Source organism: Sarcophilus harrisii, chromosome 1 (assembly GCF_902635505.1).
Source record: "Sarcophilus harrisii chromosome 1, mSarHar1.11, whole genome shotgun sequence".
Taxonomy (NCBI): Eukaryota; Metazoa; Chordata; class Mammalia; order Dasyuromorphia; family Dasyuridae; genus Sarcophilus; species Sarcophilus harrisii.
The window spans coordinates 59,930,992-59,944,507 of NC_045426.1; the positions used below are offsets into that span (position 1 = coordinate 59,930,992).

The following is a 13,516-nucleotide window of genomic DNA, read 5'->3' on the forward strand; positions in this document are numbered from 1 at the left end:
AGTGGTATCACTAAGGGTAATTCAGGCTCTGGTATCATTTCCTGGATAAACACTAATTTTACTCCTGGGGACATAACTTCCAGAGATATCCCCTCTTTTTATTCTCTGGTTCCCATTATTTCACATCTCTGTTAGCATTTATGAGGGATTAGATTTTGGGGGTTTGCGATTGGCAGAATACAATATGTAGTGATACACAGATATGGGCTTTCTTTTGGATGGGAAAGCAGTTCTTCTGTGGGCACGGTATTGAGGATGCTACGAGAAGGACAGATGTGTGCTGAGCAAATGCTCCTCTTTACTGGTACTCTCTTAGGACCATCTGTAGCAATTTCCTCCCTACTGAATGTGTCTGAGTGAGTGTGAGATCTCACACCAAGGTCCACTGGGGAAATCCTCCATAAGGAGAGCATCATCTTTGCTCCTGGCAAGAAAGCGGTATAAAGATCATTTACTAGTGGAGGTTGGCAGCTTTACCGATCCCCTTTCCATCTTGTTAGGTGAAGCTTCTGGGGTGATTTGCATGGACTAGGGATATAATTAAGAGTCAAACAGGATTTCCTCATCCTAAATCAAATAATAGACTGGGCTCAGTTAAAAAGCTAGACAAAGCTGGAGGGCTTCTTTGGTTGGCCGGCTCTGAACGTGAAACAGATGAACTAGCTCTTGGATTAGCAAATTTAATTTGGGGGGAAATCCAGCTGGTAGCAACAGTGGAGACCCTGCAGAGGATCCACTCTGTAGCAACACTGGCAGATGGGGAGGCTGAGGAGAAAAAAGGCAATGAGAGAATTCCAGCAGTTTGTAGCAACATAAAAAGAGCTTGTATCACACACACACACACACACACACACACAATTACATATACATACACACACATCCATACCAACAGAGGACTTCAGAGGACTTTAGAGAATCAAGCAGCAGAGAGGGGTTCCAGTAGCCCTCAGATTATGTGTTGCACTAGTTACATGTATAAACTATCCTCATGTGTTCTTAAGGTAGGTATTTTCCTTCTCCCAGTATGGAGAAGGGAATCTGTGAGATAGTGTAGCCATGTGTTTAGGGGAAGGGTGACAATTTCCCTCATCATTTACTTTATTATGCTTCTTAACCAAATTTAGGTTGGAATTAATGCATTCTCTGGTTGATCTGATTAAATAAAGTACAGTGGAGGAGGTCTATAAAAGGGGACTGGGACCCCAGTCAATGACTCTAGCTTTGTCATTCAAGTTTAATTGCTAACGGATAAGCAAGTACTTCCTCTAGGGGACATCAAGGTAAGATTTTTGAGGAGGAACAGCAGATAGATGGCTTATTTGTGGCACCAATGTCCAAGCAATGTTAAAAGGCTGAGAGGAAGGTTCCCAGCATTCCCACTTTGGGGGATTGACAGGATGACAAGGAAGATGAGAAGACATGGATGGTAGGAAATCTTCACTACTGATAGGGGAACTCAACAGTGCTGAGATCACAACTCCATCCAGGTACTGAAGCATTATTGTTCCTTTGTTCCCTTTTATTTCTTTATTTCTTGTAGACTCAGGAGAGGAAGTACTTGCTATATACCCAGGGTCATGTAAAAATTTCTTGGTCTGGTAAAATAGGGGCAAATAGAGATCACAAGTGGAAAAAGTTTAAGAGGCCCTGGTTTAAACCAGCAGTCACCCCCATGAAGACAGTCCATCACTTTGTTTTCTTTAGCATCTGGAACTATTGATCTCAAAGTCACAGCCCCTTCCACCTCCCCTCTTCCCCAGAATCTAACCTTCGTCAGCATATCTGCAGCCTATACCATCTTCTGCAGCTCCTGCTCCTTCAGAGGGAGAGATTCCATCTGGCTGCCCAGGAAAAAAGGCTCTTCTACTTTCTGATTCACCATCTTCTTGTGGCATTTTCTGATCATTTAGTGGGGTTGGTAGTTTCCTAATCTCTGACCTGTAAAGCAAAGACATATTGTGAGAAAGAAACAGATTTTGCTGGACTCAGGTAGGGGGAGCTCAGGTTTCATGGTATACCTGCAGGGAAATAAAAACTGGAAAAGAAAAGTGTACAAAACTGATATTCCGCTATTTATCCTTTCCCAACCCCCTCATGGGATGCCATTCATTGGGCTTTGGACGGCCACACAGTTGGGGGTTCCTTTGGTCAGTTATTGTGACTTCTCATGCCAGGGACTGTGTAATCTGGAGGCATTGTCTAGCTCCTAAACACTCTTTATTTTCATGAATATGGGAACATGCAATCAAGCCTGAGGTTTTATTCAACACATTATGATTGCCTGAATTTCTTTAGGGATTAGCCGATTTGTAAAGTACAAAGTGGGGAGGCTATGATAATTTGAGCTGTGAATTCCCTCCCAGCTCTTAACATTCTATAATCTTTCTTCTAGCTCTGACTTTTTATGTTTAAAAGTCTTCTAGCTCTAAAGCTTGTAATTATTAATTTTTACACCTCTTCTTTCCTTTATATAGTCCTTGCCAATACTCTAGTTCAGAATCCCAAGACTTAGTAACTAGATTATTGAAACTGTCTTTTTTAAATAATTTTTTTTTACTTTTTTGTTTTAATATCATCTGCATTTCCCATTGTATCACCTCTACTACCTGCCCAACCAAAAGTCATTTTTATCTTTTTAAAAATCCATAAAACTAACCAATATTTTTTAAAAAGTCTGATGATATAGTCATTGTTCCATGTCCAAGATGAAAAGAACAAAGAATTGGGGGGGGGGGTCTTCTCATACCTCTTCTTTGGGGAGAAACTTGGGTATCATAATTTTATAGCTTTTATTTTCAAATGGTTATTGTTGTTCTTTCCATATATGTTATTATAGTCGTTGTATAGCTTGTTTTACTGATTCTGCTTACTTCATCCTGTGAGTTCATTTAAATTTTTCCACATTTCTCTGAATTCATCATGTTCATTGTACATTTACATCATGTTCATTTATAGTACAGAAATATTGCATTATATTTGTGTATCACAATTTATTTGCTAATTCTCCAACTGATGATTATCTTCTTTCTTTCCAATTCTTTGCTTCTACAAAAAGTGTTGCTATTGCATTTTGGTATGATATGGACTTTTCTTCTTGTCATTGACCTTCTCGGGTTATGTACCTATTGCTTTCCAGAATGGTTAGTCTATCTTGCAGCTCCACAAATAAAACCGTCCAATTTGACTATTCCCATCTTTTGTCATCTTTGCCAACTTATTAGTTACGAATTGAAATTGCTAAATGCCTTGATGTGTGTTTCTCTTATTAGTGATTTGGAGCATCCTTTCATATATGACTGTTAACAGTTTGTAGTACTAGCATAGTTTGTTAAAATCCTTTAGTTGTTTAAATAGTGTGTCAAAAAGAATACTGGTTCTCATATTAGAAGACCTAAATTCAAAACCTTTTATGTTTGGATAAATCATTTACCTCCTTGAGCCTTAGTCTTCTCATATGTAATAAGAATGAGTTGACCAAATGATCTCTGAGGTTCTGTCCGGCTTATTGGGAAAATGGCCTTTGGCCATGTGTACTTCTATTAGACATCTATGTATCTTAGATACCAGGCCTTTGTTAAAGATAAATTTGATGCAAAGCTTTTCCCCCTGTTGACTACTCCCCTTGTTATCTCAGTTACACACATTTTATTCATGCAAAAGCTTTCCAGTTTCATATAATCAAAATGGTTTATCTTTTGCAATTGACTATTCCTTGTTTTAAAAATTCACCCCCTACCTATAGTTTGAAAGATACATGATCTGTTTTGCTTCTTTTAAAAAAGGATTATTAATTTAATATTTAATATTAATACATATAAATTAAGAAAATAAATTATTTAATTTACTGATTATATTTAGGTTTTTGTATCCATTTTGAATTTACTATAGAATATGGAATAATGCATTGGCATAAACTGTAGGAAAACAGGTCTTTTACTGCACTGAATTGGTCCAGTCATTCTGGAAAGTTGTCACGAAAGTTTATATGAAATGACTCAGTGATACTACTATTAGTATAAAGGCAGCACTTTTTGTGGTGACAAAAAACTGGAAACTGAAAGAGAAAATTATCAATTGGGGAATTGTTGAACAAATTATGATTTTTGGAATAACATTGCTGTAAGAAATGATGAAGGTAATGATTTCAGATAAACCTGGGAAGACTTGTATGAACTGATACAAAATGAAGTGAGCAGAACCAAGAGAACAATTTATACCAGGGCTTCTTAAAATTTTTTTTTTAAATTGTGACTCCTTTTCACCCTAGAAATTTTTACATGGCTTCAAGTATATAGGTATGTAATTCAAAAATTTATTGATAATAAATCATAATTTTGCATTCAGGTATGAAATTCTATGTGAGGTCATGTACCATAGTTTAAGAAACTGGGATTTATACAATAGAGACAAACAACTTTGGAAAATTTAAGAACTGTGGTCAACAGCCATGACAATAAAGGAACTAGCCAATGATAGATGAGACTGTTTTCTTCACTCCAGTTAGATAGATAATGGATTCAGTGAAGATTAAGATATGTATTTTTTGGACATGATCAATGTAGGAATTTTCTTTGTTTGACTATATATGTTCATAATAGGGATTTTTTTGGGAGTGTGTGTGTGGGGGAATGGTGGATTTGGGAGGGAGACAAAATTGATTTTTGTTAAGTAAAAAAGTACAAAACCTAAAAGACTAATTTCTGTTAAATTGTTCTCCAGTTTTCCCAGAAATTCTTGTCATATGTCAAATTCTTGTCTTTTAAAAGTAGTGTATGTTTTGGGGTTTATCAAGCACTGGCTTATTGTGTTCAGTTTTTTTCTGATCCTATTTTGTCTAATCTGTTTCACTGATCTACTTTTCTATTTTCAAACCAGTACCAAATGGTTTTGATGATTGCTACTTTATTATATAAATTGAGTCCTGGAAGTTCTGTTATTATCAGTTCTTTATAATTACCTTATTTTCATGACTTGCCTTCAAAATCTAAATCTTTTGGCCTTCGAAGTGAATTTTGTTATTAATTTAAAAAATTGTCTCCCAAAGGTCCTTTCTATCGCCAGTCTTTTCTCTCAATGATCCATCCTTTCCATAGTTACTAAGGAAAATTTCCTGAAGCATTAAATATGATTGCCATCATTCCTCTAATCAAAATTTTTCAGCTTGGCTCCCCATGGCTTACAAAATGAAATGCAAATGTCTCTGTCTAATTATTCAGTAGTATCATTGAGTCATTCTGTATAAACTTTAGTGACAGCTTTCCAGAATGACTGGACCAATTCAGTTCCCCCTTCAGTTTAGTAAAGGACTTGTTTTCCTACAGTTTATACCAATATATTATTTCATATTCTATAATAAATTCAAAATGGACACAAAACTTAAATATAATTAAATTACTTAATTTCTTAAATTATATTTATTAATATTAAATATTAAATAAATAATCATTTAAAAAAGAAGCAAAACAGACCAAGTCTTACTTCAACTTGGCTTTCCCAGCCTTATTCCATGGCATTTAACTTTCTTTTGCATATTCTACATTCTAGTCAAACTGGATTACTATTTTCTCATCTTATCTTTTCTTCTCTTTCCTCCTTGACATTATTCCTCTCCATCACTTACTGACAGATTTCTCTTCCTCCAAGACTCAGGCTGAATACCACCTCCTCCATGATGTCTTCCTAGTCACCCTGGCTTGGAGTGATCCTTGAGCCTCTCAGGATAATCTGACTATTTCTGTATGATTTGGGGCAAGTCATTTAATCTCTTTTGGCCTCATTTTTCTCACGTGTAAAATGAGAGGATTGTACCTTTAAGTTCCCTTTCAATGCTAATTCTCTGATCTTATTTAATTATTTTTTTTAACATATTATTTGTGTAATGAGCTTTGTCACCTTCCCTTTCTTCTAGGATCTTCACTGGTATTTCTATTACTCAGAATTCAGTTTCCTGTTAGTGATCTTTTCATTTATATTATTATTTTTCTGTGTGTACTGTTTTCTTGGTTCTGCTTATGTCACTGTTACCAGTTCATAAGGATCCTCCAGTGTTTCTCAGCATCCTTTACTTTTATCATTTCTTCACACACAATAATATCCCATTATATCATATGCCATTGAGTTTATATCCCTATTGGAAGTGAATTCCAACATATCCCCACTCCCATTGTCCAACCAATGAGCATCTATTTTGCTTATGATTCTTTGTGAACAAAAGATGCCATGAATATTTTGGCATATATCAAGCATTTATTTTAGTCTTTTGTTTCTATGGGATATATCTGTCCAGTAGCGGGATTTCTGGAAGAATGTGTACAATTTGACCACACTTTTTACATAATTCCAAATTAAAATCTTGGTACAACACCTTTCACTATGAATGCTCCCATCTTGGTTGTTTTTGCCAATTTGCCCAATGACAGTTGCTTTCATTTGAATTTTTCTTACTGTTAGTGATTTAAAGCATGTTTTCATGTGGTTCCTTGTAATAATATATAGTTTATATTACATATTAATATTATAGACATATATTAATACTTTATGCATAATTTAAATAAAATATATTAAAGAAGTATCTTAAATATATATTTATTTATTTGAATATATGAATTTATTTGAATATATTTATATGAAGATATGAAATAAACATATGCACACCACACATATATTCATCTCTCTCCCTAGACACATACATATAAACTACATACATATATATATGTGAGAACACCATATATTTATATACATTTACATTTATATATACATATACAAACATATACATTTTCATGTCAGTTCCTGAAATAAAGTATTTCTTCAAGTGGTCCTGCTTAAATAAATCTTGCTAAAGGGAGCTGCTGAGCTTTATTCCAAATCCTTCTCATAGTTTGCTGGGGCTGCTGAAGTCTTAGAAACCAAACTGCACACATGTCTTTGTTAGGCAGCAAAGCAAAGCTTGCTGCCAAGAGAGACTGCGAACTATCCCGGAGAGCTTTTGTTTGACCCAACCCAGCTGCCAGCCATTTCTAAAGCCACCGGGCCAAGGGCAGGGTTGTTCTAACAGGCCCAGCAGTGCTGGCAAACAATAGCCCAGAAGAAAACCATTATTCTCCCGTGCCTTTTTGCAAAGCTGTGGGGGTGGAAAACATACTTTGAATTTTTTTTCTGAGAATAATGTGGTTAAAGAAATTCAATGAGAGGTTTCCCCAGTGAGATGCGGTGCTTCCTGATCTTGCAATAATAGCATTATCTTTAAAGGTCAAGGGAAAGTGGCTCAGGAGGATGAAGGCTCCCACTCCACCATGGGCCATCCCTCACCTTTGCAAAAGATGGAGCTTCGGATGGTTGGTCCCCAAAGGACCATTCATGAGTCTGGCTACTTGCGGATGAGAAAGGTGACCTTAAGGGGCTTTGGGAAGTTCTTTAGGGGGGAAGTGGTCAAATTAAAATCATCCAGCTCTGCCTCAGGCTCCCTTTGTGATAAGCAGAAGCAGCATCAGAAGCTGTTTGCCTTCCTGCTCCACCACTTACTGTGACCAGTCACTCTCAACCTCAGTTTCTGTAAAATGGAATTAATCACTCCCTTAAATCTTCACGATGGTCAAGTTCCCAAACCTTCAGGCTGAAAAGGACCTCAAGAGGTAACTGAGTCCATACAGACTAGGGTAGAAATATTATTGGATTTGGACTGAGGGGACCTGAAGGAGCTTTGTCACTTAATGTTTGTGTGAGCTTGGGAAAGTCACTTTCTGATTTCAATTCCTCATTTATAAGACAAAGAGTTTGTGCAAGATTATATCCATGTTCCCTTTCAGCTGTAAACTGATGTGATTCTTGCTTGCAGGAGGATAAATGGGACATATACTCAGTGGGCTGATGAGGATGTAGGAGGACTGGACCTGGTACCGATGGTAGAGGACGGCTGGGAGTGACTCAGAATTCCGTATCTTTAGTGCAAAAGCTGAAGAGCATCGCAGAGACATGAATTACATTCATCCTGCTCCATTCCCTAAGTGAAGGCTTCCTGACTTGAGGATGAGAAAGGAAGGAGGTGGATCTCCTTTACCCCCTAACACCCTTACATGGCATTTACAAGAGAGGAGCCCTGTGAATGAGACCCCTCCCTCCAGGGCAGAGACCATGTGGGAGAAGAAAAGGTCTGATCCGCTGACCAGCAGGTAATGCAGGCCCTGGGGTTGCCCTGGTAGTGGCCAACTGCCGCCACGCATTTGGAGACCTTTGTCCCCACAACAATTGGAGCAGAGAGGAGTCTACTGACCCAGATCCCCAGTCATGACACCAGTTGTTACTAGGCCACACAAATGGACCCAAACAGCCCACTCTTGTTGGGTGACACGCCGGCATGAGCACAGGCACAGACATGCCCGGGGATGTGGATGCAAACATGTTATTATTTCTAACAATATTCATTGTGTACAAAAGCCGCCTGCTTCCCAAAGCACTTCTTTATTTGGTCCATTTGCTTCTTTGCTCTTGGAAAGCGAATAGGGTAGGTATTACTAAGCCCATTTTACAAAGAGGGAACTCGAGGCCCCCAAACAATGTCTGTGGAAAGCGCCCCGGACTTGACCATTTCTGGTTTGGCTAAGAATTCACCATGTTACATTGGGAATGACCCTTCAAATCTCCAGCTTTGACTTTCTCATCTATGAAATGAAGAACATGGACTAGAAGCTGTATCAAATGTCTAACATTTTATGTTCTATGGCCCTCTAGCTCTGACAATCTGTGTTCTAAGGACCCTCCAGCTCTGATATTCTATATTCTAAGGACCCTCCAAGTTTGACATTTTGTGTCTCTCTTAGCTTTAACATTTTATGACTTTACCATTAATCCTAAAATCTTACTTTCATCATTGTCTTTTAAGATCCTTACAACCTGACCCAGTTCTCCTTAACTCCCCAAATCTTCTCCCCAGGATCCTCTACTCAAGGATGGTTTATTCATTACCCCTCAGACCTATTTCCATCTCTGAACCTTTGTTCCCACTCCTTCCCCCCTACAGCATAAAATATCCATTCTATTATTATATACTGATTTTTCAGTCTTGTCCAATTCTTTGTGACCACAATTGGACTTTTGTTGGCAAAGACACCTGAGTGGTTTGCCATTTCCTTCTCCAGCACATTTTTCAATTAAGGAAACTGAGGCAAATAGGGTGAAGAGATTTGCCCAAAGTCACACAAGTAGTAAGTGTCCATGGCTGGATTTGATTCACGAAGATGAAACTTAATTCTCAGTCCAGGCGCCTGACCAAGTTCCATTTATGCAAGCCCTATTTCTCCTTCAGGGCCCATGTCCTTCAGGATCTCCCTTTTCACTCGAGGGGATACTCCCCTCTTTGAATTCCTCCAACACGCAGCACAGAAACTGATAATATCCTCTTTTCAGTTTGAGACGCTCCAGTTTCTCTGATCCCATCTCCAGCACCCCAGCTGTCTGATTGCGGACAGTCGGTCATCATTAACTCACTGAGCACCCACTACGTGTGCAGGCCCCCACGGCCACCTGGGGAATCTGGGCCGGGCAGAGGTCTCTCCCCTGCCAGGGACCCCGATCCACCCCAGCTGCTTTTGGGTGGGTGGAGAGCGAGGAGGGAACGGCGAGGGACCGGACCGCACCCTGTTCAGCTGCTGCCCAGGCTCCCTGGCTTCGATGTGACTGTCAGCTGGAGCGAGCAGAGAGGGAGCTCGGGGCTGGGTGAGGGCCAGCTTGGCTGGGGAAACCTGTTCTGCTGGCTCCTCGGCGGGTTGGCTCAAGGCCCTTAGAGGGAGGGGGCCGGAAGCCTAGTGAAAGTATCACTGTGGACTTGCCGGCCAGAGCGAGAGTCTTCTTAAACATTTCCCCTCCACGAGGCTGAGAGATTGAGCATGGTTAGCAGAAAGCAGAGAACTCCACATTAGGAAACCTGGCTCTGGTCTTGACTCTGATAGCTGTGTGACTATTGATAATTCCTGTCTCTTCAGACTCAGTTTCTTCATCTGTAAAATGGGCATACTCATACTTGCACAGTCTACATAAAGGGCTATGTAAACCTTAGAGCTGGGTCTTATTCCCTTATTCCCTGATCTCATCAGCCCGGGCTTTAGAGGGAGTAATTTTGAGCTCTTTAGGCACAGGATCCTCCCGACACAGAGCAGGAAAGGGGTGGGGGGAAATGGGGGAGGAGGGTGGATCACGTCAAGCAGAGCCAGTCTGGTTTTGCTCAGCATCTCCCCATTTAACCCCAGCTGGGGAAGGGGAAGGTAAGTTAAGGCCATGGGGTGCTTATGACCTTCCAAGAAAGCTGTGCTTTTTAACCCCCACCCATGGAAACCATCCCATCCCATCCAGCCAACTAAACAGGAAAATAGCAACACAAACATCACACTGGATTCACCGAACACCACCCCCACCGCCTTCCTTTCGCCAGGGTCTGCTTAACCCCGTGTCTGCGCTCTCCGGCACGCTGGAAATGCGAGCTATTAAATACCCTTTTATAGGATAGCCCTAAATAATCAGCATTTACCTTCTGGGCAGCCAACACTGGGCTTGGCATTTGGGGAGAGAGAAAAGCACAAAGTGCGATCTCAGTTCTCAGCCAGCTCACAACCTAGCGAAGGATGATAAGTAAACCCAAGGTGCAATTCTATTCAATTCGTTAAACTTTTATTAGGCACCGACTGTGTGCCAGGCACAGTGTTTAGTACTGAGGACATGGACAAAAGTAAAATTATACTCGCCTTCAAGGAGGTTATATTCTTCTGGGGAGATACAACATGCACCGGGCTAAATTAATGCACAGTAAATTCAAGAGGGAGAGCAGTAACCTCTTAATAATCGGATAAACTGGGGAGAGTGCAGGGGAATCAGTGAAGCACTATGCTTGGAGGGAGTTGGGCAGAGGGGGAAGAAAGTTGTTCTACACAAAGATGTAGAAGCGGAGCTGGAACCCTCGGGGCGGTGACTAGCTGCTAGGACACTCTCTCTGGGGCTACTTCCCTAATTCTCCCCAGCACGGGCAGACTGGCTCTCTCAGAGGGCAGGGGGCTATTTCCTCCATACCAGTATCAGGGACTACGCTGAGGGGGTTCCGAATACTGCAGCTCACGAGCCCCCATCTGATAGGCTCCCCCATCTCTGTCAGAAATGGAATATCTTGATAGGTTTGGTACAAAGACATCCTTCCAAAAGTCTGGGGTCCACTCCCCCCCCCAATCTGTGGGGAAAGTAGAGACAAACTTAACTATAACAATGAGGCACATAGAGAGAGAATACGTTGCCAAAGGGTAGATACTGGAAGTCCTTTTTTTTTTCTGGTTCAAGACTCTCAAGCTTTAAAACAATTTTTTTTTGTCTCTAAGATGCCCGTCTTTCTAAGTCTGTCTGGTTATTTGTCCATGTTAGGGAATCTCTTTAAGCTGGACACGAGACCAGTCCAGTCTCTTCAGTGACAAGGTCAATGAGAGAATGGGAGCGTAGCTCTCCACCTTGTTCCCCTTTGGTTCAGGCCTCATCCTGCCTGGAAACTCCTGCAGCTTGCTTGCTTCTCTACCAGCTTCCCATATAGAACAGAGAACCCAATCACAAAGTATCTCCTATGGAGACTCATTCCTTTCATCCAATAACCCAAGTACTTTCCTCCTCCAAAACCGATCAACGATTGGTTCACACCAAGTTTACAACTTTGATTGATTTAATTGAGAAGTCCGGGTCTTTTGTGTTTTACACAAATAGAAACAAGGATAAAAATCCCCATTTTTATATTACTATATTAACATGTGAGTAGGGCTTAAAGGATTATAAGAATGGAAAAGATTGTAGAATCTAGTGATATGGAAGCAAAATAATCCAAGAGAAATAAATGAGTTATTATGAGCATTTTCTCTAAATAAGGGCCCAGGGCACTGGGAAAAGGCTGTGGTGATTTGTGCACACATGCAGAATAAATGAGCCTAGTAGTCCAAGTTTTCAGCACCACTCAGACCCAATTGCAAAGCCTAGGTCACAGGGGTCCTCAAACTACGGCCCGCGGGCCAGATGCAGCATCTGAGGATGTTTATCCCCCTCACCCAGGGCTATGGAGTTTCTTTATTTAAAGGCCCACAAAACAAAGTTTTTGTTTTGACTATAGTCCGGCCCTCCAACAGTCTGAGGAACAGTGAACTGGCCCCTATTTAAAAAGTTTGAGGACTCCTGGTAGGAGATCAGGAGTTCACACATGCCCAAGTTGAGCAATTGGGGTGTATGTGGAGCAATTCAGCCTATGAGTCCCACCTTATAGTTAACTCAGATAAAGCACTTCAAGTGGCCACTTTAAGATATATGTCTACTATATTGGATTATGTGTTGTCTAGGGGAGAGGGGAGGGAGGAAGAGAGAAAAATATGGAACACAAGATTTTGCAAGGGTGAATGTTGAAAACTACCTTTGCATGTATTTTGAAAAATAAAAAACTATTATTTTTAAAAAAGATGTTACTAACAGAGGCAACACTGTCCTGCCTTGGAAGCCAAAGTTTGTCCAGGCAGTGAAGTGTTTCATATGTGATCTACTCAGAATTCAAGGAACAAGAGTGAAATAATAAAGACCTGTATTCCAAAGAGCTTTTATAATTTCCCAAATTTCATGAAGGGACTGGGTAAAGGATCTCTAGGGTTACCGTCTCTAACCTTCTATGATTCTGTCAGTCTAATCCTTCTTGCAACAAGGAGGCACTATAGTACACAGAGCGCCAAGCCATGAAGACTCTTTCTTCTTCATGAGTTCAAATCTGACCTCAGACATTTGTGACAAGACACTTAACCCTGTTTGCCCCAGTTTCCTCATCTGTAAAATGAGTTGGAGAAGGAAATGGCAAACCCCCCAATATCTCTGCCAAAAAAACCCTAAATGGAGCCACAAAGAGTTGGACAAAACTGAAAAAACAGCTGAACAACAACAATCCATCTTTTTACTTGTTTCTGACATGATTAGATTCCCCTAAGAAAGTGTTTACTCTAGGGTCATGCAAGCCTAACAATAATCAGATGTCAAAATGTTTAGTTATCCTGGAAGTGGTGGGAGGTGGAGAGGCTTGAATATACTTCTGCCTGTTAAAGTTATACAGCTTTCCTGGGAAGTGGGAGCAATTAATTATGTGTCTGAATTTTCATCTCCCCCAACTCCTCCTCCACGGCCTGTAGTGAGGGATGTCATTTGGTAAAGGCACTGGGCGTAGGACCCTTTTTTTTTTTTTTTTTTTTTTTACAGATTCTTCTCTGACATTGTAAAGGAAGCAGCTGCCAGAGGACATTTATGAAGGGCCTTCTGGCAATCCCACCATTCCAACTCTTTAGTCAATTAGGAGAGCCGTGTGGAGAACTAGGAATTATACTGCCCATGGTGAATGAAGTCTCAGCTTTTCATACTTCCATTTGCCACAATCCCATGATTTAGAGGCACACAAACCATGAATAATGACAGGGCATGAGTAGAAAATATGTGCTATAAAGGAAAGACCCCCTAATGGAGCAGTTGGGAAACT

The 13,516-nt window shown here is 40.4% G+C and overlaps 1 protein-coding gene across 1 annotated transcript in view; it reads right to left on the minus strand.

Annotated features, from left to right (window-relative positions):
* The window catches only part of EFCC1 (EF-hand and coiled-coil domain containing 1), a 72,699-nt gene that overhangs the window by 14,301 nt on the left and 44,882 nt on the right, over nt 1-13,516 (minus strand). Inside the window, exon 3 of the mRNA XM_031956659.1 lies at nt 1,769-1,938. Coding sequence (XP_031812519.1) covers nt 1,769-1,938 — 170 coding nt within the window. The remainder of the gene's footprint in view (nt 1-1,768; nt 1,939-13,516) is intronic.